We start from the raw sequence: 27120 nt of genomic DNA, 5'->3' as shown, positions 1-27120 counted from the left end.
TTGAAGCCTGGGTAATGCCCTAGTTGGGTTGAAGACTGGGTAATGCCCTAGTTGGGTTGAAGACTGGGTAATGCCCTAGTTGGGTTGAAGCCTGGGTAATACCCTAGTTGGGTTGAAGCCTGGGTAATGCCCTAGTTGGGTTGAAGACTGGGTAATGCCCTAGTTGGGTTGAAGACTGGGTAATGCCCTAGTTGGGTTGAAGCCTGGGTAATACCCTAGTTGGGTTGAAGACTGGGTAATGCCCTAGTTGGGTTGAAGACTGGGTAATGCCCTAGTTGGGTTGAAGCCTGGGTAATACCCTAGTTGGGTTGAAGACTGGGTAATGCCCTAGTTGGGTTGAAGACTGGGTAATGCCCTAGTTGGGTTGAAGACTGGGTAATGCCCTAGTTGGGTTGAAGACTGGGTAATGCCCTAGTTGGGTTGAAGACTGGGTAATGCCCTAGTTGGGTTGAAGCCTGGATAATGCCCTAGTTTTGTTGAAGACTGGGTAAATTAACAACCTCACTCACACCTGAGAAACAAAGAGAAAAACAACAGAAAAAAGATGACAAAAACCAAACAAACATTTCCAGCTCTGTGTATTAGTAAAATGAAAGCACCAGTGAAATCTTTATCTGCGTTGAGCTGATTTAGATTCAGCATATGCTAAGACAGATCAATACAACAGATGCCTAATCGATTACATTAGTAGCAGTGCTTGACTTGGACTGCACTAGGTGTCGGTACCGCTTTTGGGTGCCGGTACTGTTTATATGTATTTTGCAGGAGCTCCACAATACTTTTGAGCTAATAGTCTATAAGAGGAACAGGAGCTCAAGCTGTAGAACATTTGAGGTGATGGTATTCAGCTCCGGCTCGCTCCTACCCCAGCAAAGCACTGAGTATTAGTGAATGGGCCTATTATTACATGGTTATGATTGACTAATGTGAGCATGAATTAATACTCAAAATGGTTGCCCCTATCAGAAGAAGGTTTATAATCTGCGGAGGTCTACTGTCAGACTCAATACGTGATAAGCCTACAATTTATGACGATGCAACGATCTGAGGAGATGAAACGATCTGAGGAGTGTGTTATTTTGTCAGAGCAGCGTCTCCCAAAAATTGAAGAGGAGGCAATGAGAAACAACAAAGGGGTTTGATTGGTTTGGTATCCACTTGTATAATGTATTTATACCCAGCATATGGAAAAAGATAACTGTCAATCAATGCCCTAGTCAGTTAAAAAGAGGGTACAGACCTTGTTAGCACCAGTAACAAATATACAGTAATATAGTAACCATTTCTGAACAGGTTTTATGTGGTCTTTTAAGCTATGTCGGTATAAAAACATGTCCTATTTAAAAAAACTCTAGAAGTCCAGACAGTGAACAAACATGATTATCCAGATTCATATAAATGAAGTGCCGTTGACAATAAGCACCATAATCTGACACAATCTTTATATGCAGCATTTCACAATTGCTTAGTAAGCTTGGTTTTCTGTGAGACTGATATGTAATTTATCATTCTACAACAAAAAACTACAAATAAACACAAAACTACTGAATAAAGAGGAGAAGAGGTTTCACACAAGCTGTCTGATATATCTCTCGATCTGTACATATTGGAACAGGACCTTTTCAAGTTATGAAAAATAAAAAAGTGCTTTTTCAATATGTCATCATATTGAACAAAAAGAGTAAAACTATCCAGACCAAAACAAAAACTAAGGTAGTACAGTTCCTTCATGAACACCAATAGAGGAACGGGGAAGTACAGTTCCTTCATGACCACCAATAGAGGAACGGGGAAGTACAGTTCCTTCATGAACACCAATAGAGGAACGGGGAAGTACAGTTCCTTCATGAACACCAATAGAGGAACGGGGAAGTACAGTTCCTTCATGAACACCAATAGAGGAACGGGGAAGTACAGTTCCTTCATGAACACCAATAGAGGAACGGGGAAGTACAGTTCCTTTATGACCACCAATAGCGGAACGGGGAAGTACTGTTCCTTCATGACCACCAATAGAGGAACGGGGAAGTACAGTTCCTTTATGACCACCAATAGCGGAACGGGGAAGTACTGTTCCTTCATGACCACCAATAGAGGAACGGGGAAGTACAGTTCCTTTATGACCACCAATAGCGGAACGGGGAAGTACTGTTCCTTCATGACCACCAATAGAGGAACGGGGAAGTACAGTTCCTTTATGACCACCAATAGAGGAACGGGAAAGTACAGTTCCTTCATGACCACCAATAGAGGAACGGGGAAGTACAGTTCCTTCATGACCACCAATAGAGGAACGGGGAAGTACTGTTCCTTCATGACCACCAATAGAGGAACGGGGAAGGGAAGGAAAAGCACCATGCTACATGTGTTCATTATTTTCACATAAAACTACATACTGTGTCAAATGTGTAATATGTGGTCTGTTTATCAAAAGTTGCTGCTACAAATAGCACCATTATATAAATCAATCATTGATAAAAACTCATCTTGTGAAAAGAGCACTCTTGGCTGAAACAAAGACCACAGAGATTTAACATGAGTGTTTACTAGTGTAAAATGCTGGTTGACAGTAAAATTGCAGTAAATAGCCTTGCACCAAAAAAAATTAAAAAAATAATCAGAATAAATAATCACATCTTGTTTGTTCTTATTAATCAATTCCTATATAAAATCAGTTAAAAAAATTGATTCAGAGCAACATCTCTTTACATGAAAAACCAGACCAAAATGTTTTATCATCAAATACCAAAACTCACAGTTAAAACCCCACAAACGATAGTCTTCCTCATCACTTTGAAAGCAGAGACAAAGAGAAACAAAAATAAACAGACATACATTAGAAAAAGTAACACAACGAAATAACACATAACGAGACTAGAAGTGTAATGTTGATTGAGGTAAGGCAGTAGCGCAGGTTGGTGTGTGTGTGTGTATGGTGGTGTGTGTTCAAATGTATTTGTCGTATGTGTCTGGTTGTGTGTGTGTACATAACAGTATCATCTCATGTCCAGCGGTTGTAAGGGCCCGTGACCTGTGTCAGAGCATAAGGGGAAACAGTGACCACCCCATCCCGCGGGACAGTCACCGCCTTCCGGGTAGGAACCGTCAACACACCCTTCTTCTCCTCCGGGCCCTCCTCCTCTACCTCCTCCTCAGGCTCCACACTCTCACCGCCTGCCCCATTCCCCCTCTTCCCCTTGACCGGGCTAACCTCTTCCAGGTCTAGGCCCATCCCCAGCCTCTCAGCCTCCTCCTCTCTCTCCCGCTCCCTCCGGGCCTTCTTGGCCTCCCACATGTGCAGGCCATGGTCGGGCTCGTTGAGGGACTTGTGCTGGTAGAAGACCAGGGAGATGCGGGTGGGGTGGCTGCGGTCGGGCCGGAGGATGGGGGTGGTGGCATGGAGCTCTCGGCGGGCGCATTCGATCAGGATGGAACCGTGGGAGGGAGCCACTGCCACCCCGCCGATGTCACTGTCCAGGAAGTTGTGCTCGCTGTCCGACCACACCTCTTCCTGTTCCTGTTTGACCTCTTTTGGGTTGGGGAAGAGAGGGGGAGGGGCCTGATGAGGGGGATGGGGGGCACTATGAGGAATAACATGACCTACATGACCTCTAACCACGTCCTTGACTCCCACCTCCCCCTCCGCCCTGAGGAGCCCATTGAGTCTGCTGTGGAGGCCCTCTGGGTGGGTGTGGGTGGAGGAGGGAGGAGGAGTGCTGTGGCTGTGAGGGGGTCTGAGGAGAGGGGAGCAGTGCACCTCGTTGGGCTCTGTTTTAAAAATCCTGAGGGGGTAGTCGCCACCCCGGGGCATCCCTGGGGGGGTCCGACATGTCTCAGGGTCCACCAGCTGCTTTCTGCTGAGTCCTGGGGAGTAACCATTCACAGCCACAGCCTCTTCCATTTTCTTGTAATGGAATGGGGAACCATTGCTCTGGGCCCCTGGTGGCCCTCTGTACTGGGGGGCAGGCAGGCCGGGGCGATGGGGGGAAAGAGCCTCCATCCCTGGTGTGGATCTTCCAGGAGGAGTGGGGTAGGTGGGGGTGCTGTGGTTGTAAGCGCTAGGGGAGTTAGAGTCTGGTACATATGCACCCACACTTCCTGGCCTGTAAGAGCTGAAGGACTGAGGCTCTCTTTTGAACAAGGGGGACTGATCTGCTGAAGAAGCACTTTTCAAACCTGTCAAGTTAAACATACAAACCGGGATTAATGATGAGTATTTGATGAGTATTTACATACCACATTTTTCAAGCTTTTTCTTGAACATGATTTTGTAGCAACAATCAATTAACCAAATAATCAATTAATCCACCCACCCTATCCACCCACTCAATCACCCATCCATCAATCAATTGATAAATCAATGACCCAACCAACCAATTGACTAATCATTCAACCAACCAACCAATCAACCAATCAATCAATCAACCAATCAATCAACCAGAGATCTCTACCTTTGTTGGCAGTCTTGACCTTGCCCGGGGTTAGTGGACTCTGTCCAGGCTTCCTGTCCTGAGCTGCAGCTTGTTTGTCAGCCTGGGCCTTCAGTTTGGCCTCCTGCTTCCTCTTACGGGCTGATTTCACCGGCTCAGCCAGCAGACGCACCTGGTGATGATATAAACATGGTCATTAAGGAGAGCTTTTAGTAGATGCTTTTATCAAGTGTCTTGAAGTAAACACGCAAATGTGACTCATGTAAGAATCAAACCCAAAACTCTCCTATTGACATGTCCTTGACACCAACTAATTTCAATCCCAAAGGGCACAATGGTGACCAACCCTCACCCTGGAGAGCAACCGGATGTGCAGGTTGATTAGTAAAATCAGGTGTGGTAGAGCAGGGCTGGAACACAAGCCTGCACACCCAGTAACTCTATAAGAGGAGGGTTGGCCACCTGATCTTATAGCCTCTTGGTTCTCCTGGTCGCTACAGGGGGTACGAACCAATTTAGGGTGAAGTTGCCCCTAGATGCTGATCTCTTGGGTCAGTTTCACATTTTCCCCACTAATAAGGTTAGGACTGGGGGAGAGGAAGCTGCTCATAGAGCTTTACCCAGGGGAGACTTCAACCTGGAGCGTAGGAACCTACCTCTCTGGGGAAGGCTGAGAGCACCTGCAGGGCCCCAGTCTGGATCTTGGCCCACTGGCCATCGGCACGGCCAAACTCATCCCTCTGTGAGATCTTATAGAGGGGCAGGACGTGGAGCTGTTCGTCCTCAGGGACGTTACGCACTGCACGGTTGTCCTCCTTGGTTAAAGTGCAAACCTGCAGGAGGGTCAGACATTTTACGTAAATGGAAAAGACTAACACAGTATCTGGCAGTTTCCCAGGATAAAATGCCTATCTTGGTTGAAGTGAAAACAGGTATATTTGGTATTTTAGTAGGATCCCCATTAGCTGTTGATAAAGCAGCAGCTACTCTTCCTGGGGTCCACACAGAACATGAAACATAATACAGAATGACATAATACAGAACATCATTAGACAAGGACAGAACTACCTACATTTTTAAAAAGGCACACGTAGCCTACATCTCAGTGCATACAGACAAACTATCAAATAGGGGAGAGGCGTTGTGCCGCGAGGTGATATGATAGCGGATATTGATTTTTGTTTCAACTATGGAAACATGTTAATGATTTGATATTGACATTTGTCTAAGATATGTTCATTAATATATAACAAATATATATGTGTATATATACTGTATATATTTACAAAATAATATATGGGGGATTGGAAATTATGCAGACATTACATTGATGGTACAATGCTACAATCTCTCTGCAGTATTAAAGCTGACTTACCCAGCCCCCCAAAAATAAAAAATATATGATATGTCCATTAATATGCTGGCACGCAATCAGAAGCGAGTGTCTAAGTATCTGTGTCTGTGGTTCTCTCTATGTGTGACAGTGAGTGTGTGTGCGTGGGTGTGTGTGCGTACGTGTGCGCGATTGAGCGATCGTGCGTATGTATCTGTGTCTATGTCTCTGTGTGTTTGACAGTGAATGTGTGTGCACCTGTGTGTGTGTCCATTGACAAACAGTCATGTGAGCGGCGTACCACAGTGCTGCCATTGTTCATGTTGTGTGTGTCTTTGTGAGCGTGGGCACAGAAATCCACACACGCCGTGACCCCGGAGAAAGGTCGGCCCGCCCTCCGACCCAGCCTGCAGTCCTGGCCCGCCTGCTCCTGATCCACCTGGTTTTGGAAAGCCTCCGGGGCCAGTCTCTGGTAGACAGGACCCAGGTCAGTGGCCAGGTTCTGCAGCCGATTCTCCAGCTTCTCCTCCTGAACAGCCCACAGACAGACAACACACAGATCAGAGGAAGAGTGGGACAAAAAGGGACAGGAACAGATGAGGGAAAAGGTATGAGGAAATAAAGGAGAGGCCCCTGGAGAATGTGGGAGTGTTCAAGATAATACCGGTAATGTTTAAGTCACTATCCTCCATGTCACGCTTTGACTGTCATATCCACCTGAGGCCACTAGGATGTGTCTATTAGCCACTTTAACATGCCAAGAAGACTATTCACAGAGGAATATCTATTCTAAACCATTGTTTGTGAAGCTATAACAAGGCTTAGATTAGCAAAGCAAAGAGCTAGGGTTCTTTTCAGACCAGGCTCTCAAATCTAATTCAGGGGTGTCAGACTCAATTCCTAGAGAGTCAAATTGGCTGCTGGTTCTTTGCTCTTTCCCTTAAGCTAGTTCTGATTTAGACCAGGAAAACCAGGTATGTGGACTCCCTAGCTAATCAATGACCTTAACTGAGCATATAAGTGCAAGGGAGGAACGAAGACCTGCTGACACTGTGGCCGGCCCTAGAGGACTAGAGTTTGACACAGTTTGACTGGAGTGTCCTGGTCCTCACCTCCTGCGGCATGTCTCCCAGCAGGCGGTACTTTCGGGGGATCTTGCTGCGGGCGAACTTGCAGCCGTTGAAGTACATACTCCAGGAGCAGCCGAAGGAGAACGAGGTGCCACAAGTGTCTGGGTCCAAACCCTGGCACGCACACGTCCGACTGGAGAGACAGAAAGAGGGAGAGAGATGGGGAGAGGGGGAAGAAGATCCATTTAGATCCTGGCACATAAGTGCAACTGAAGAGAGAGAGGGAGAGAGACAGGTCACTAAGTGCTAGAAAGGAAAGAACTCACTCCTTTGTTCTATGAATGTAAATGTGTATGTGTTAGCCTGTTATTGAAAAATACGCATAGGTCTGTTGTTTCAGTAACTCACTCCTCGTTGAGGGCGCAGCGTCGACTGGTGGGGGAGCCGTATTTACAGAGGGTCTGGGTGAGCTCTTGGTACAGACTGTCTGCCACCCCCCGGGGGATGCCCTCCCATGCCAGGATGAGAATCACCACCACGGCACTCTCACAGCGGTGCCCTGCCCGGTGTCTCACCAGACACAGCAGCTTCTCGTCCTCACTGCCCCGACGGATCACCTGGGGGAGAGAGAAGATTTACTACACAGACATGCAGATGTGTATACACACACACACACACACACACACACACACACACACACACACACACACACACACACACACACAGCCATATACGCACCATACAAATACACACGCAGCAGTATACACACAGGCACACTGGCACGCACGCACGCACACACACACACACACACACACACACACACACACACACACACACACACACACACACACACACACACACACACGCAGCAGTGTACACACAGGCACGTGCACACACACACACACACACACACACACACACACACACACACACACACACACACACACACACACACACACAGGAGGTACTTACCCACTTGGCGATGGGACAACCCTGGGAACTGCGTCCTTCTTTCCCAGTGTACACCACCACCTCCAGCCTTACTGCCTTCCCTTTCTCTCCATACCTTTGAACATACACAGCAATAACATACAGAGCCGGATTATTGCAGGGACTTACTGGGGATGAAGCCCCTGGGTCCAGGCCAACGGGGGACACAAGAGGCAGAAAAAAATAAATATATATATATATGTATATACAGTATATGTTCCTTTTTTTATATTACAATTCTTTATCCAAACACAGCCCACTCTCAATGTTAAAAATACACCAGAGAACATCATTTACCCATAGAGGATCAATAGTTTATAAAAACATAACTGTGGATGAAGTTTTGTCACAAGCACATACAGGTATCTGCCAAAAAGGAAACACCAACATAAATTGTCTTAAAAGGGTGTTGCAGAACAGCTTCAATGCGCTTTGGCATAGATTCTAAAAGACCTAAACCATGCTAGGAAAATGCACCCCACACCATAACATATACTTGGTATCCCTTGTTTACTCAAGTGTTTCCTTTATTTTGGCACTCACCGGTATGCCTACAGTCAGCAAGGCTGCAGTTTGGGCAGCATACGTGCCAAATAGGCTACAGCTTGTTGCGTTGTGGCCATAGGCATATAATCCATAGAAGGGTTTTGTAACCCCGTACCCTGGCAATTTGACTGTTAAAAGTCATGGGTACACTAGCAATGGATGCCAGTCCTGACTTGAATTGGAGCAGCCATCTGTGCAATATATTTATATGCTTGGTTACGGCTGTCAGTTTCCTTTTGCAGATTTCAAAATACAATCGTGGGAAAAACGTACAGTTTGGAAAGAAAATGCCTACTGCTGAAAAGAGAAGATGAATCTGTCTGTAGAACCAATATAAATGATTTTTCTCAACAACTCCTAATTTGTAGCTAACAGCAGCACTGTTTTTCAAAGTAGCTCATCTTGAAATAGGCTGTTGCCACAACGAGCCCATTGGCCATCACCATGAGTAGCCTCTGGGTTCATCTTCCTCCTTAGGTGAGTCAGTGTGCCACTGGCCATTTTAATTAGATATAAAAAAAAACAAAGCCCCGGGGCCTATGATTTCTTAATACGGACCTGATAACGTAAATCACATCTTCATGACATTTCACACTTCTCATCTTAGAACACAAACACAATCCTTTAAGCAATGACATACTGTGTAAAGCATTTCTCCCTTTATCTGCGACCACCAACATCTTTCAATGAATGCCAATACAACAACAAATCACATTTGGAGAACTTCATGAAATACAATGGGACAGTGGGACTACATCACTAGCCAAAATGCAGCAATAGTTTTTGGAGTAACTGTCAAAACAGTTCAAAACCAGCCACTGAGGCCATTCAGCAGTGAGACTACAGAGCAGAGAGACTGTGAGTGTGTGGTTGTTGTAGAGGTTGTCATTTCTCCTCATGTGGCCCTCGACTTGGCCCTAGGGGTTTCCTGTTCTAACTCGCAGGGTGTGTTTTTGTATTTGTGAATGTGTGTGTGTACAAGTGTGTGTTTTGCCAGCGGGGTGCTGCTTTCCTTCAACGACAGGCTCTATAATATATGAGCTATAATATGATTGTAAGCCCTACCTCATTCCATGAACACCAAGAGCCCTTTGGGAAACCAGGTCTTTGGCAGGGCAAATGGTTCATACAGTAGGCTAATAAGAGTATGTACCAGACTTTTAGAAATATATACAGCTACATAGAGTAGTGGCAGTGGTACATATTAGGCTAGCTCTATAAGCCTACTGGTAAGCCAACCTGTGAGGCACTGAGCCACTCCTGTTTTCATATCAACTCTTACCTTAGCAGTATTATACAGCCAATAGATTTGTCATGAAAACAGAAGTGGATTAGCACCTCACAGGTTTGCCGTCCCAATGGACTATGAATGTAGAAAGTAAAATGGCTAGGCAGCAACAAACACTTGTTTCCCCCCAACTGATGCAGTTTGGCATGTTAGTTTTTGTTGTTACCTGTTCTCCATCATCTCTCTGACGGCTGACACACTGGGTCCAGCACCAAGGTGAGTGTAGTACGGACCCTCCTCCTTCTCTATGATTTGCTCTGTGGAGAGAGAGTCGTTTGTAGAACGCAGCTTCAGTTTATTTCCCGGTAAGCAAATGCTACGTACATGGATGTGACAAATACAGCCCCAGTTAACCAGTCATGTTGTGGCATTCAGAGAAAATCATATTCATAATCATCATAATCCTCATCATTATTATGTTCACCACCACTACCATCATCATCATCATCATCACCAAGGTGACTCACCCATGCAGCCACAGGAGGGGATCTCAGAGAGTTTCTTAGACGGGGTGTTGAGCAGGTTCTTAGTGGGCGTGTCCAGGAATATGAGGGGCGATTCCAGGAAGCTGTTTACGTTGTGTTTGGTTGGCGTCAACTCCTCCGATAGGTCCAAAGCGCCGTCAGTTGACGTGGACAAGATGGTGACCGGACCGGACCTCTCCACCTTGTAATACCCCTGCCGTTGACCCCCAGAGGAGTAGCCGTTGGGTAAACTATTGTTCAACCCGGTTCTGTGGTTGTTAGAGTCTATGCTGGTGAAACTGGGGTTAGTGGAGCTAGCCTTTAGGTTAGCACCGTGCTGCTGCCCAACGTAGGGCTGCGATACCTGAGAATACAATCCTCTTTCACAATCATGTCCTTGTCCAACTCCTTGTCCTTGTAAAGGGTCCAGGTGACCGTTCAGAGGACCATTGTGGTCACCGTTCAAATGCGACCACTGTCGGTTGTCATGACCATAACCTTGACATTGACCACGATCGATGGCTCCAGAGGTTTTGTGGTATTTGACCCCACTGTGGCTGTTGCTGTAGTAAAAGAGCTGCCGTTGTTCCTCCTGAGCCTCAGCCAGGTATCTCTTTAGATCCATTTGAGTCTGAGGCAGGAACAGGCTCCTCTTGTGGCTGAGCGACAATGTCTTCGGCTGGGGCAGAACCTTCTGCACCCTGGCTCTGTGGGGGGTCTTGCCGTTGGGTGTCCGTTTGGATAGGGGGGTCTTGTTGTTGGGTTTGTAGCCCTCCTCTTCAACCCCCTCCATCCCCTTCTTCTTCCTAGGTTTGGAAGGCGTGGACCTTGGTTTCCTCACAGGGATTTTCTTGTTGTTGGGTGGTGCATGCTGGGAATTGTAGTTGTACTTGATGGCCGAGACTGGAGTTCCTCTGGGAGGGTTGTTCTCAGAGTGCTGGGAGGGTTGGAAACCCTGCTGCTTGTGACGTGATTGGATGATGAATGCCAACTCGGCCAGTTGAGCCGCCACCTCTTCCTCATCCCTGTTCCTCCCGCTCTTACCCACCGTCCTCTCTGTTGTTTCCTTACTATTCCTCTCCATGTCTTTCCGCTCTCTGAAAGTGCCTTCGGACCTGTTATGGTGAGAACCAAGGTCTTGGTCTGCTCTCCTGTACAGGTGTTGCCCTGCTCTCTCGGTGCTGTCGTAGGGAAGTCTGCCACAGTCCGAGCTTGCTTCTAGCAGGTCCTGTAGGGACAGCTTGCCAGTGGCGGCGGGACTACGGGAATGACACTGGATGACAAGACTCTGTCTGGCCACCGGGGACCTGATGACTGAGGTCTGGTGCAGAGGGGAGCGTATCACTGAGGTCTGGTGCAGAGGGGAGCTGATGACTAGAACTTTGTTGGGGAGGAAACCTGTAGGGGGTTTGACGTCCTGGAGAGAGGTGTTTCTACTGGATAAGTGCATGGAAGGTGTGGTGGGGTTTTGACCATGTGCGTCCATTCTAAAGGGTTCTGGTGGGTTTTGGGGGATAGATGCCAGTAAGGTTAGCGCCTCGATAGCGATAGCTTGGTCATTGCTAATATTCCTCTCTTGTACCAATGACTGGATGCTTGGCAGAGAGAGATCTGGAGAGGGTTGCTCTCGTTTGACAATAATGTCAAGACCTTTCCGTGGACTGATGGGAGTGCTTTTCAGGAGAAGGTCTACCTTAAAGTCCTCCGGCTCTGTTTTTAACTCTGTTTTTAACGAGTGTAGCACAGGGGAACGGGAGCTACACAGCTTGTCCTCCAGACCCTTCCTGTCTGTGATAGAGAAACACACAACTGCTGCTAGTGTGGACAGAGCGTCCACATAGACATCGTCATCATTGCCCCCTAGTGGGGTGGAGGACTGGTCCGTAGACCACACCCACGGCTCCTCCAACTTGATCTTCTTCAGAGGAACGGCCATGGTGTCATCCGGAAGTGCATCATTGGGCTCAGAGCTGCCTTTGGGGTATGTGGTTTTTGTAGTCCTTTGGGACTCAAATTGTCTTGTAGTCTTTTGGGACTCTGGTGACACTGGAGCACCGTTGGCTTTAGACAGGTTTTCGTCAGCACCATTATTGTGAAAAGTCCCAGATGAAGAGTAGTGGTGTTGCAGAAGAAGTGCATCGTTGGTGTCCTCCAGGCCAGGCTCTCTCTTGATAAGTACTGCTGGTCGGCCATCTAGGATTGGGGTGAGAGTGTGGGCGTGGGGAGGGTGTGTGTGAGGGTCTGTCTGGGGGTGTGTGAGAGGTATGTGACCCTCCTCCTCTGCCGTATATGTTTCCTCTACCATCTGGACAGGGCTTCTGCCATTTATTGCGACGCCCTCTGGAACCACCTGAGAGAGAGCGAGAGAGAGTTGCCACAAGAAAAGGGCAACCAGTTAAGAATAAACACAATTGCAAATACAACCCACATTTATGTTTATTTATTTTCCCTATTGTACTTCATTTGCGCATCGTTATAACACTGTACATAGCCATAATGTGACATTCGAAATGTATCGATTCCTTTTAAACTTTTGTGAGTGTAATGTTTATTGTTCACTTTTGTTCATTATCTATTTCACTTACTTTGGCAATGTGAACACATGTTTCCCATGCCAATAAAGCCCTTTGAATTGAATTGAATTTAGAGAGAGAGAGCAAGAGAGAAAGCGAGGGAGAGACACACAGAGAAAGACAGATTTGAATCTGTAATTTCCACTTTAAAATGTCAGACTTGATTTGTCCTAACGACAAATATATCAACCCCTGCAAACATTTCCATTAATTATAATCCACATAATAATTCAAATTTCCTGTTGCTGTAGGATTATTGTCTTGCTGTGAGAAACTGGTTGAATTAAGATAGCAGATCTGTACCTTACTGCTTTATGTGTGTGTGTGAATTGATACAGTAGTGTACATACCATAATACTGTCATGGAGCAAGGTCAAATCTTTGCTGAACCCCAGAGTTTCTATATTAATAGGAACTTGCAACACTTTCCATAATTAATGATAATGTCGTTGGCACATCCACTCTGATTAAAACAATATGGCAGAGATAAAAACACCACAGGGCCAAGACTCCGCCCACTAAATTGTGTGTGTGCCTGTTTTATGTAAAGCTAATGAACTGTTCTAACTACAGGGAGCCTGGAGGTGGGTGGATGTCAGCTACTTGTTTACCTTGTCTGAACTGTCATTAAACTCACTGTTTAACCACTCTTTATAGACTACACTACCCAGCATGCACTCTCTGTTTTAACGCCTCCAGGCCTACAGTACCCAACATGCCCTGTGAGAAAGGACAGCCACCAGCAGTCTAGTCTAGGTCACATCCTTCTTCTAGGCCACTACTAACACAACTGACTCAATCCTAGTTCAATTAGTTGAACTAGGTGTGTTAGTACAGGGCTGGAACAAAAATGTGGACTGGAGTTGAGAAACACTGCTGTAGTACAGGATTAACTGGGCTAATAAGACACACGAGGGTTTGTGTTACTGCTGTTACTGGCACAGAGACAGCTCTATCTCACAGAGGACCAGTGCAGCTCACATCATCATCACATCTCTGTTGCTGGGTAAATCAAGACTTGTCTATCTAATGGAGAAAGGATGCCCTTACGTGACAGACAAAGGGTAGGCAGGTAGTACGAAGTGTGAACATACTTTTACAGTATTGGTGGTACTCTAAAGCCTTACAAACCCTACAACAACCCTATAAATAGTCTGAGCTGCTACTGTAGGTCACTGATATTAAATTAGATTAGCAAGAGGGACATTGCTTCCAACAACAATAGCAACAACAACAATAGAAAGGCAACATACAACATAAAATCGTCACCATAAGCATACAGTAAGAAAAATGCACTTTACATTGAACAGAGCATAGTAACTGTGAACTTAAAACACTGTCTACACTTTCTTTAACCCACACACCAAACAGAAAACTCAGTCTGTGTGTCAATTACGGGGTGAAGCCCTCTTCTCTCCTTCCACTAGAGATGAGAATTATACACAATAATACCCTCCCAATGCTCCGTAGTAAAACCCCAACTTTATTTAGAGTCATGTAGTATTCAGAACAGCCCTCCTCTCCTCCTCTCCTGGTCTCGTGACCCTCCCTTACCACTAAGAGCATGCTGCTACTGATAGCGGGAGAGGAGGCTGAGGCAATATCTTGACTGCTGCTGAAATCATAAGAGAGAGAGAGACATCACAGAGAATGTGGAAATGAGCTACTATTGAGAAAGAGAGAGAGAGCAAGAGAAAAAGAGAGAGGGAGAGAAAGAGAGAGGGAAGGAGAGAAAGCGAGAGAGGGACAGAGAGAGAAATAAAGACAGATACAGAAAGAGGAGACAGTAGGAGAGAGAGAAATTGATGGAGAGAAATAGGGAGAGGAAAGAGAGAGAAAGAAAGACAGATACAGAAAGAGGAGACAGTAGGAGAGAGAGAAATTGATGGAGAGAAATAGGGAGAGGAAAGAGAGAGAAAGAAAGGGGTAAAGGCAGTGTGTCCCTCACGTTAACCTGCTTTTCATAACAAAGCAGTAGTGGCTGGGTTCCAGCAGTACGCCAGCAGTGTGTATGAATCAGAACATTTCATGTAACACTACATAAATATATTTTTTGACATATACTGTAGATATGGGTGTCTGTAATTGTTTTGTAAGATATACAGTACCAGTCAAAAGTTTGGTCACACCTACTCATTCAAGGGTTTTTCTTTATTTTTACTATTTTCTACATTGTAGAATAATAGTGAAGACATCAAAACTATGAAATAACACATGGAATCATGTAGTAACCAAAAAATATATTTTATATTTTAGATTCTTCAAAGTAGCCACCCTTTCCTTGATGACAGCTTGCACAAATTTTCACTCCTGTCCTAGCAACAAGACTACGACTGCTCTCTGACTCCTAACGACCCTCTCAGAGGAGAAGGGTTTCCAAGGAGGTTTCAACCGAGGGACTATCCATCCCTAACAAACACACACACACACACACACACACACACACACACACACACACACACACACACACACACACACACACACACACACAGGGTTCATACACCATATACAATGCACTCCACACACAGAAAAGCATACAAAGATTTCCCTTTTATGCTCGCTTCGAGGCAAGCAACACTAAAGCATGCATGAGAGCCCCAACTGTTCCGGACGACCGTGTGATCACACTCTCTGTAGCCCATGTGAGCAAGAACTTTAAACAGGTCAACATTCACAAGGCCGCGGGGCCAGACAGATAACCATAATGTGTACTTAGAGCATGCGCGGACCAAGTGTCTTCACTAACATTTCCAACCTCTACCTGACCGAGTATGTAATACTTACAGTTGAAGTTGGAAGTTTACATACACCTTAGCCAAATACATTTAAACTCAGTTTTTCACAATTCCTGACATTTAATCCTAGTAAAAATTCCCTGTCTTAGGTCAGTTAGGATCACCACTTCATTTTAAGAATGTAAAATGTCAGAATAATAGTAGAGAAAATGATATATTTCAGCTTTTATTTGTTTCATCACATTCCCAGTGGGTCAGAAGTTTACATACACTCAATTAGTATTTGGTGCATTGCCTTTAAATTGCTTAACTTGGGTCAAACGTTTCAGGTAGCCTTCCACAAGCTTCCCACAATACATTTTGGTCCATTCCTCCCGACAGAGCTGGTGTTTCTGAGTCAGATTTGTAGGCCTCCTTGCTCACACACGCTTTTTCAGTTCTGCCCACAGAATTTCTAAAGGTTTGAGGTCAGGGCTTTGTGATGGCCACTCCAATACCTTGAATTTGTTGTCCTTAAGCCATTTTGCCACAACTTTGGAAGTATGCTTGGGGTCATTGTCCATTTGAAAGACCCATTTGCGACCAAGCTTTAACTTCCTGATTGATGTCTTGAGATGTTGCTTCAATATATCCACATAATTTTCCTTCCTCACGATGCCATCTATTTTGTGAAGTGCACCAGTCCCTCCTGCAGCAAATTACTCCCACAACATGATGCTGCTACCCCATGCTTCACGGTTGGGTTGGTGTTCTTCGGCTTGCAAGCCTCGCCTTTTTTCCTCCAAAGATAACGATGGACATTATGGCCAAACAGTTCTATTTTTGTTTCATCAGATCAGAGGACATTTCTCCAAAAAGTATGATCTTTGTCCCCATGTGAAGTTGCAAACCATAGTCTGGCTTTTTTATGGTGGTTTTGGAGCAGTGGCTTCTTCCATGCTGAGCGGCCTTTCAGGTTATGTCGATATAGGATTAGTTTTACTGTGGATATAGATACTTTTGTACCGGTTTCCTCCAGCATCTTCACATGGTCCTTTGCTGTTGTTCTGGGATTGATTTGCACTTTTCGCACCAAAGTCCGTTCATCTCTAGGAGACAGAATGCGTCTCCTTCCTGAGCGGTATGACGGCTGCGTGGTCCCATGGTGTTTATACTTGCGTACTATTGTTTGTACAGATGAATATGGTACCTTCAGGCGTTTGGAAATTGCTCCCAAGGATGAAACAGACTTTGACAGAAAGAGAGGTCTTTCTTTCTGAGGTCTTTCTGAGGAGCTGATTTCTTTTGATTTTCCCATGATGTCAAGCAAAGAGGCACTGAGTTTGAAGGTAGGCCTTGAAATACATCCACAGGTACACCTCCAATTGACTCAAATGATGTCAATTAGCCTATCAGAAGCTTCTAAAGCCATAACATAATTTTCTGGAATTTTCCAAGCTGTTTAAAGGCACAGTCAACTTAGTGTATGTAAACTTCTGACCCACTGGAATTGTGATACAGTGAATTATAAGTGAAATAATCTGTCTGTAAACAATTGTTGGAAAAATTACTTGTGTCATGCACAAAGTAGATGTCCTAACCGACTTGCCAAAACTATAGTTTGTTAACAAGACATTTGTGGAGTGGTTGAAAAACAAGTTTTAATGACTTCAACCTCAGAATTGAAAAAGCATGTGTGAGCAATGGGTCTTCCAAATGGACCAAGCATACTTCCAAAGTTGTGGCAAAATGGCTTAAGGACAACAAAGTCAAGGTATTGGAGTGGCCATCACAAAGCCCTGACCTCAACCCTATAGACAATTTGTGGGCATATCTGTAAAAACGTGTGTGAGCAAGGAGGCCTACAAACCTGACTTAGTTACACCAGCTCCGTCAGGAGGAATGGGCCAAAATTCACCCAAGTTATTGTGGGAAGCTTGTGGAAGGCTACCTGAAATGTTTGACCCAAGTTAAACAATTTAAAGGCAATGCTACCTAATACTAATTGAGTGTATGTAAACTTCTGACCCACTGGGAATGTGATGAAAGATATAAAAGCTGAAATAAATCATTCTCTCTACTATTATTCTGACATTTCACATTCTTAAAATAAAGTGGTGATCCTAACTGACCTAAGATAGTGTATGTAAACTTCTGACTTGAACTGTATATACTAGGTCGTGTCAGAGGATAGCCCAAAAAATTGTCAAAGAGTCCAGTTACCCAAGTCATAGACTGTTCTCTCGGCTACCGCACGGCAAGCAGTACCGGAGTGCCAAGTCTAGGTCCAAACGGCTCCTTAACAGCTTCTACCCCCTGCTGAACAATTAATCAAATGGCCACCCAGACTAATTACAAATTACCTCGACTAACCTGTACCCCCGCACATAGACTCGGTACCGGTACCCCCTGTATATAGCCTTGGTATTGTTGTTTTCTTGTGTTACTTTTTAAAATGATTTTTTAAACTTTATTTAGTAAATATTTTCTCAACTCTATTTCTTGAACTGAATTGTTGGTTAAGGGCTTGTAAGTAAGCATTTCACGGTAAGGTTTACACCTGTTGTATTCGGCGCATGTGACAAATAATATTTATTTTATTTTACTTCTGAAAAGAAGTGACATCATAAGAATACAGTAGGCATTTTCACATCCTTATTGAATGTCACAGACAGCAAACAGGTGGTTGTACTGTCAATCCTTTCAGAACATTCTCTTAAAATGATGCATTAAAAAAGCTTATTTAAAAGTATTTGAAAAGTAATTCCTGATAAAGTAGCTCTTAGGCTGCTTTCAGCTCTGATAATCCTCAAAAACATCCACAGAGTTCAAAGCCAGACCACAGGCTGCAGACAATCTTACGACAACTATCCCACGGTGTGCTGTGCTTAAGATAAGACATTAAAAAAACATGCTTCCTTCCTGGGCTGAGTGTGTGAGTGTGTTTCTCTGAAGTTCTGTGCATCGTATTCGTTTCATTCATAGAGCGTAATGCCGCCTTCCTCGCTGAACTCAACTTCACAGAGTCAGACACAGACTGACTAAACAGAGCAGTGCACAAATACTTTAAGTCCTAATAATACTCTTTCTTCCAGCCAGTCAGGCTAAAAACCGAATCAAACAGACTCACGCAAACACAGTAGCACAAAAAGAAAACATTGCATAATGTACTATCACTACTGCTACTACTGCAGCTAAAACTACCACAGCACAACCTACAAACACTCGTCTCCACTTTTCAATGAAAGGTTACTACTACTACTACTCCTGTCCTAGCAACAAGACTACGACTGCTCTCTGACTCCTAACGACCCTCTCAGAGGAGAAGGGTTTCCAAGGAGGTTTCAACCGAGGGACTATCCATCCCTAACAAACACACACACAGACACGCATCAATACACACACACACACACACACACACACACACACACACACACACACACACACACACACACACACACACACACACACACACACACACACAAACACACTCCACGCAGGGAGTATCCATCCCTAGCATCCCCAAACAGAAAGACAAGAAGCGTCTGCATCTCACCAAAATATATAATGATATGCCTTACACCATATACTACTACTACTACAACTACTACTACTACTGTAGCCTGATGGGTAGGAGCGTTGGGCCAGTGACCGAAAGGTTGCTGGATTGAATCCCTAGCTGACAAGGTAAAAATCGGTCGTTCTGCCCCTGAGCAAGGCAGTTAACCCGCTGTTCCCCGGGCGCTGATGACGTGGATGTCGATTAAGGCAGCCCCCCGCACCTCTCTGGTTCAGAGGGTTAAATGTGGAAGACACATTTCAGTTGAACACATTCAGTTGTACAACTGACTAGGTATTTCCCTCTACTAGAACCAGACAGTAATGCTAGTCTAACTACTGTTAACTCTCCTCTCTCACACAAACAAATGAATAGATAGACAGAAAGAGAAGGACGCAGAAGGATCCTTGCCCCACCACGGCTAAAAAAGACATTAAGAGAAAAAAAGAGAAGGGTGGTTGTTACCGTGGAAACTGGTTTCTTTAACGCTCCTTTGGCCACGTCCTTGCACGCCACCTGGAAAACAGACGCGCGCACACACACACACACACACACACACACACACACACACACACACACACACACACACACACACACACACACACCGTTAGTGATTTAGATGTTACACAGCCCAACAGGAATAGTAATAATAACAATCAACTATTTGTATCAAACCTTTCATACATTGTTTGTATTCTAATAGTAGTATACGGAAACTGCTTCCAAATACAAACACAACACACACAACACTGAAAAACAGTAGAGATAGTTATCATAATAATACATTCTACTGTAAAGTATCTTTCATACACTACATTGTTTGTATCCTGATATCCTGAAACTGTTCCCAAATCCACACACAGCCCAGCAGCACAGCAGACAGGGTTAGTCTCCTGCTAGAATGCTGTACTGTATTAATATGCGTCTAGACAATAGCCTCCAGGGCTACTAAAGGCTCCGGGCAGCTTTACCTTGTCTGTCCTCAGAGGCAGAGCCTCCAGTTTGGGTAGCATTATATTCCTACAAGGTACCGGTGGCCATCTTGCTTTGCTTTTGCTCCCCTCAGCTCTAGATAGAAGAATAGCAGGCTACTATAACAGCAGTCTCTGAGAGGAGGGCGAGCTGAGCTCTCCACTACCATCGCCAGAGCAGAGAGAGGCTGCCTGCCTGTCTGCCTGCCTGCCTGTCTGCCTGCCTGCGAGACACTGTGTAGAGAACTGCTGTTGCCGCAGACACGAACACAGACATACACACACTCACGTAAACACACGCACACACACGCACACACACACACACGGCATGCCTCTCGCAGACACAGACTGAGCCCCACCAGCCAATGGGGTGAGGGCGTCAGCGGCTTGTAAATGATCTCCCATGCCTAGTCCCTCCTAAACAAAGGAGCTCCTATGTGGGCTTTTACTCCAGCCCCTAGGAACGGGACACACACAAACTGTGGAATGGACAACGTACACGCACCAGACTGGAGCTGAGCTGAGGAAGAAGAGACAGATGTGTCCACTGAGCTGTGTCTGTCTGAGATATTAACCCTTTAAACGCCACTCACAAACTGGGTGTGGGAAACAACACTTTATTTCAAAATATGTTTAGAAATGGCGTATTCAACATTATGGAAAAGTTGAAAAGGTCTAACACATGTATTATATTGTTTTCTATTGTATTATATTCTATTCATACAGAAGTAGACAGGCTCAGAGTTAGACAGAAAATACAATTACTCTGAGATGATATTGCATATGACTGAATTCATATCACTGGTTTAATTATTTAGCATCTTAATGGACCCTGACTGTAATGCAAAGCACACACTCCTGTCTGTCTGGCATCAGTCATAGCTCCGATGGTTCCTCCAAGTCACCTCAGAGTTCAAACTACAAACACTTGTCCTAGCCTCTATGGACTCGTTACGTTAGCTTTTTATGAACTCTGTGTCATAACGCTGTGAGAAAACGTCAATCTTAAAAAATATATATTAAAAGTATCAGTTTTATAACAAGACGAGAGTTGCAAAGTATTTTTATTATCTAAGCTGTGATTTGGGGCTGTGATTTCTTTAAGCTGTTATTTCTCCAACTAACTCAATGTACACAAAACATGACAGAATCCACCCTAAGCCATGCCACACTTTCCAGGCTTGTGTTCATTAGGCACGAAACGGAAGAAAATGGACTGAAACAAGGACGGACTACCTGCACTTTTACAATAAACCCAATGTACGTTTTCCGTTGCAAAATGTTGTCAGACGTTTTCCGTTTCGTACCCTAATGAACACAACCCAGCATTGTGAAACACCAAAACACAGTCAGGTGGTCAACTACTGCTGCATGAGTGTAGCACCAGCCCACAGTGGTTCTGCTCCAGTAACTCTCTACTCCCTGGCATACAAGGGTAGTGGCACGAGTTGTGTGTGTTTGGGGTGGAGAAGAAACACACCCCTTACTCCGATGAGTAGACACCCAGCCCTTCTCTCTCTCTCTCTCGCTCTCGTTCCCTCTGTCATTTCTATCTATATCTCTCCCAGGTCCTCCCCCTTTCTCTCCTCTAGCCTCTCTTTCACTCTCTCCCAGCAACTTCTTTCCCCACTCTTTCTCAGCCTCTTCTCAGAGAGAACTCCCTCTTCTCTCTCTCCTCTCTAAAGATGACCATGTGGTGTCGGCAAGGCGGAGGTCATATCAGGACAAGGGAACAAACTCAGGCAGGCTCCCTGTGTGTGTGTGTGTGTGTGTGTGTGTGTGTGTGTGTGTGTGTGTGTGTGTGTGTGTGTGTGTGTGTGTGTGTGTGTGTGTGTGTGTGTGTGTGTCTGTGGTGTAGCTCAGGTACTACGACAACAGCTTTTAAGTGTATTCATAACAACCGCTAGCAACAGGCAGCATACCAACCCCAAACAAACACACACGGACATCTCTCTTGAGCATAAACCACTGAATTAAAAGGACATCATAGTAAGCACAACTAAGATGGGGCAGTGTTTAACAGACTACTGTTCTAATGTTCATAAGAATCCTCATTCTAACTTGACAGTCTATACAATTACATTAAAATCTAAGTGCAGAGGAAAAAATATATTTTAGAATTCCATTCAACTACAAGGTGTAATTGAGGCAGGTTAGAAAAGGAAAGTTTAGATGCAGACAAGGCTATAGTGAAGACTGGACTTAAACAGCTAGTGCCAGTGCTATAGGTAGATGATGACAGAGAGAGAGAGAGAGAGAGAGAGAACTGGTCCCGAACCCGGCCGCAAGACCTGGTCTCCAACCCACCGCAAGAACTGGTCTCGAACCTGACCGTAGTCCCGCAATGTTATTGTAGGTATATGTGACACAGCTCGCTTTGCTGCCCCGGGTCTTAGCAGTTTTGCCACCATAGGTAAGATTAAAAATGTGCAAAAATAGCCTAAGAAATAGGTTAACCTGTTAAACTCTTTAGCATTCTCTAAGCGGCACATACTGTATATTCTGAACTACCTTCATTAGATACATTTACATTTCAAAACTATAAGTCCTACAAACACAAATTGTCCCCATCTTGAGGAATAACAGATATGAAAGTCTAGGTTTGATATCAAATATGTAACCAATTACCATTCCAAAAGGACGCAAAAAATAAACAATGTGCCATATGTTTTACTATGGTAGTGCTCTAAACATGCGCAGATTCCCATTGGAACACAGCCATTTTCAGGGCGCAGGGATTGCGCAACGTGCCATGCCTTCATTTTACGTTTTACAGGAATGATGTACATATGAGGAGAAAGCAGAAGTCGTAACCTTTTCACTGATGTAATTAGATCTCATGTCTGATTCCCAGTTAGTCCACTAGAAGATCACATCACGTGACTTGGCCACTTGAAACCAAAGTGTCTGGTTTGATCTGGTTTGGGTTGTACCTCACTGTGTGAAAATGTCTGAACGGATTCTCAAGCCTGACATCATAAAATGACCCTAGCGATTAGGCCTTTCAAGTTCTAAAACATATTTTCCCCCATTTGAAATGAGTGAGATAGATCAGCGGCACATATGGAGGATGCATTCAAGGTAATATCAGGGTGGCTGGTAGCCTAGCGGTTAAGAGCGTTGGGCCAGGAACCAAAAGGTCACTGGTTTGAATCTCAGAGCCAACTAGGTGAAAAATATGTTGATGTGCCCTTGAGCAAGGCACTTAACCCTAATTGCTCCTGTAAGTCTCTCTGGATGAGAGTGTATTGTAAATGTAACATTAAATGTTGATGGAAAAGAAATGCATTATGATGACCTTGCATACAACTTTTTTTCACTTTCTGTGACTTTCCCTACATTGCATACTCTATAAATATGACTGTAGTGTATGATTTATGGCCTGTAGAGGGGGGGAGGGGGGCATTCTTATGACTTCCCCAGCAAAAAGACAAGTGCTGTAGCTTTAGAGTTATATGTCACTTTGTATTTTCTGACTGAAATTGACGGAGTGGGTACCACTTAAGCTCCAAAACAACCGTTTCACAGGTTAAACTACCAGAGATTCTCACCTTCCAGACTTGAAATTGTATCAACTCGCCACCCAGGCCTTTTACTTGTGACATATAGTTAAATAAACTAAAGAGGAACCATGGGGGCATATTGAAGATGGCCATACTCATCCCCAAAACCTTTTCACATGTCAATTTTCAAAGGATAAATCTAAGAACATGAACAACTTCATAGTTAAGAATATTATAACAATATGGAAGAAAATTAAACATATTCTACAAGAAACAATATCACTCCCTAATAACACAACTCTATGGAACAATCCTTCAATAGCTTTTCAGAATTCACTGATAAATTGGTTCACATGGAACACTAAAGGTAAATGACTTGGTAATAGGAAATGTAAAAAGTTCCATGACAGAATTAAAAAGCAATTTTGGACCGGCTAATGTAGCTATTTTCAAATGAACTTAAAAGCTTCATATCACAACATTTGTTTTTGAAATATTTTGGGACATCAGAGCAATCTTGAGAGAATCCTATTTGAGTCAGAAAAGGATATTCATATCATAGGTAAATTACAGGAAATGAAAATGTACACTTAATCCAGTTTAAACTAATGTATAGAATTTACTCTACAAAATTCACAAATTACACAGCACAACAGCAGTCATGTCTTAAGTGTAAAACTGACAATGACTCAATAAGCCATGCCTTCTGGGAATGCTATAAAGTCCAAAAGTTATGGGCGGAGTTAGAAAGTGTAAATTGACCTTTAATCTGTCTGTCTGCATATTTCAAGACATGACATATGGGTGCAGTGAGATACCCGATGGGTTGAACGTCAATCATCTTGAAAAAAACGTATACTTAAAAACTAGAAATCAACCAATCCTCCATTGTCAACACAATGGAAAGGTCAAATGCTTTATTGTCTAAATGTTGAAAGTGCGTGGGCGACGGATAGAAACAAAATGGTGCAGTTTGAGGCCATGTGGCGGAGAATGATGCGGGCACTGGTGATGGTGGTGTGAGCTGGGTCTGGGCAGGTGTGATGTCGTTGATGTTTGTGTGCATCTGTATGTTGTTAGTATGTGTATGTTTTGTTAAAATATATATATATGTTTAAAGTCATTCAAAAAAATACCAGAGATTTTCACATGACCCCTTATATTAGGTAATCAGTACCACAGGATGAGTCATAATACCCGATAACCCTGTACATCTCTCTAGAATAAGTTGACTTTTATTAATATATTCGCCTCTATTTACCCCCCCAAAATTAAATGCAAATTAGCTGCTGATGTGGCTATCATAAAGAACTACAAATACCACGATGACCTGGTTGAGACTGCCGAATCGAGGCAAAAATAAGAATCTCTGCATTAACTTTCTAATGTTAGTTAAATGTAGTAGTGAATAAATGATCAAAATGTCTTAAATTGACAAGTCTGTGAACTGTTTTGTGCAAGTTTTATATTGACACAATACCTGTTAGCAAAGGTGTCAGCTAGAGATGACGTGCAGGAGCTTGCAGGGATTTGTAGTTTTGCATGATTTTACTTTGATGCTAATTAGCATTTTTCGAATCTGAGAGTAAATAGAGCCGACTATATTGATAAAAGTCACCTTGTCCGAGAGAGATTTACATGGTTATCAAAACATCACACTATGGTAAGCCTACACGAAACACAACCCTTATTTTAAGTGTTTCTAAAATCCCCTATGGGAAAATTAATGGTGGAAAAACAATTGGAACCATTTCCATGTTTGACCACTAGGTTTTATGGGTATTATGACACCTCCACCATGGGACTCTATTGGGCTACATCAGCCAATAGGGTAGACGTAGTTTGAAAGACAAATTAAAATAGGAGAGCGGACACTTACTTGACCTGAACAACGTTTTACATAACTTTTAGGAGTGGGATGATTTGCAGATAAATGTGTTATCAATATTTTTTTTCTGTCAATGTCGGAACCTAAACTATAGCCTATAATACAGTATTTAGGAAGTTAATTTAATTGCTTCTCTGCCCATGCTTGCATAGCCTACAGTCTTTTTAAATGAGACCACGCATAGGCACATTTCTGGCTGTTAAACAGACATCACTGGCTCATCTCATATGTATATACTGTATTCTATACTATCTATTGCATCTTAGCCTATGCCGCTCTGACATTGCTCATCCATATATTTATATTTATATATTCTTATTCCATTCCTTACTTAGATTTGTGTGTATTAGGTATTTGTTGTAGAATTGTTAGATATTACTTGTTAGATATTGCTGCACTATCGGAACTAGAAGCACAAACATTTCGCTACACTCGCAATAACATCTGCTAACCATGTGTATGTGACCAATAAAATGTGATTTTATTTCATCTCACATGCTCACCAAGTTTAGGTTGGCTACTGAACTTGAAGCAGAACGATCCTATGAGAGTTTGTGAATAGCGCGAGAAAGAGGTGCTTTTAATACAACAGATAACACATTCAAAACAGAAAGACAACCGTTCTAAATAATCTGCGGGAAAACAAAATATGTTCATCCCAAAGTTATCTGTCTGACCGCCCTCTCCCGCCCGTAGCATGAAAATGAAAAATGCAGACTGAGCCACCTCTCGGGTCCCACGGGATGCTCGCGGGAATGAATCTCTCTACTTGAAACCACTACACAACACATAGCCTAATGCTTCCTCAGACATTAACTAGGCAAGTCAGTTAAGAACAATTCTTATTTTCAATGACGGCCTATGAACAGTCGGTTAATTGCCTTGCTCAGGGGCAGAACGACAGATTTTTACCTTGTCAGCTAAGGGATTCGATCTTGCAACCTTCCGGTTACTAGTCCAACGCTCTAACCACTAGGCTACCAGCACTCCAAAGATCTACACAGTCAAAGTGTAATGTAGCCTACAGTTGAAGATTGATTCCTGAAAGTCTGAAGCCTTTGAGTGGATGGACCACTTTAACTACTATAAGTCCTGCACCACTCAGCCCCTTCCAATACCCTTTTCTCTCCCCACCACCCCTTTACAGCACCCCTAACTCCTGTTCCATAGTTACCCCTTCTCCCTACTCCTGCACCCCTCCTCCCATCACCTACCCCCTCCACTGGACCCCTAATAGCGTGCTCTTAAAATGTCCAATATGTTTATATTTTAAAGTTGTCCAGCCCTCGTTAGGCACAAGTAGTCCTGGCATTAATCATCCTCCACTCTCTCAGCACCCTGGCGAGGTAAAGTAGTCCCTCTGCTGCTAAGCTGTAATGTGTCTTGATGACATCTGGAAACCAATTCCACAGGACAGATCGGATTTATGGCAAAACGTTGTTACTGCCAAAAGCTGACAATGGCAGTGCACTGCCAATAGACCGCCATTACTGCCAATAGTAATGTCAATGTAATATACTGTTAATGTCTCTCATTTGCTAGGTATAACACAAGGTAGATGCCAAGAACCACTAATTTCCTACTTCCTAGCTCCCGTCCCTTGTTTGCATCTCTCTCGTCTCTCTCTGCTTCTTAGCCTATGTCTTTCCCTTCTCCTCTCTTGCCTCGCTCCTCCTATGTCTCCTCTCTCTCTCCTCTCTTACTCTCCCCCTCTTCTCCTGCCCTCTCATCCTCTCCTCTCCTATCCTCTCCTCTCCTCTCCTCTCCTCTCCTCTCCTCTCCTCTCCTCTC

At 44.1% G+C, this 27120-nt stretch overlaps 1 protein-coding gene across 2 annotated transcripts in view; it reads right to left on the bottom strand.

The window, feature by feature from the left end:
• Window positions 1-1142: 1142 nt before the first annotated feature.
• The window catches only part of tet1 (tet methylcytosine dioxygenase 1), a 51993-nt gene continuing 26015 nt past the window's right edge, over window positions 1143-27120 (bottom strand). Inside the window, exons 1-11 of one of the 2 annotated variants that reach the window (XM_029698769.1) lie at window positions 19939-20136; window positions 19433-19483; window positions 10125-12471; window positions 9824-9914; window positions 7806-7899; window positions 7242-7450; window positions 6876-7026; window positions 6065-6292; window positions 5087-5263; window positions 4452-4602; window positions 1143-4176 (exon numbers count right to left, since the gene is read on the bottom strand). In XM_029698769.1, coding sequence (XP_029554629.1) covers window positions 3002-4176; window positions 4452-4602; window positions 5087-5263; window positions 6065-6292; window positions 6876-7026; window positions 7242-7450; window positions 7806-7899; window positions 9824-9914; window positions 10125-12471; window positions 19433-19483; window positions 19939-19980 — 4716 coding nt within the window. In that variant the 5' untranslated portion in view covers window positions 19981-20136 and the 3' untranslated portion in view covers window positions 1143-3001. Of the gene's footprint in view, window positions 4177-4451; window positions 4603-5086; window positions 5264-6064; window positions 6293-6875; window positions 7027-7241; window positions 7451-7805; window positions 7900-9823; window positions 9915-10124; window positions 12472-19432; window positions 19484-19938; window positions 20137-27120 lie in introns of those variants that run through there. The other variant, XM_029698768.1, reaches the window with a different exon arrangement.

This window comes from Salmo trutta, chromosome 18 (genome assembly GCF_901001165.1).
Source record: "Salmo trutta chromosome 18, fSalTru1.1, whole genome shotgun sequence".
NCBI classification, from domain to species: domain Eukaryota; kingdom Metazoa; phylum Chordata; class Actinopteri; order Salmoniformes; family Salmonidae; genus Salmo; species Salmo trutta.
This window is presented reverse-complemented; position numbering and strand designations above follow the sequence as displayed.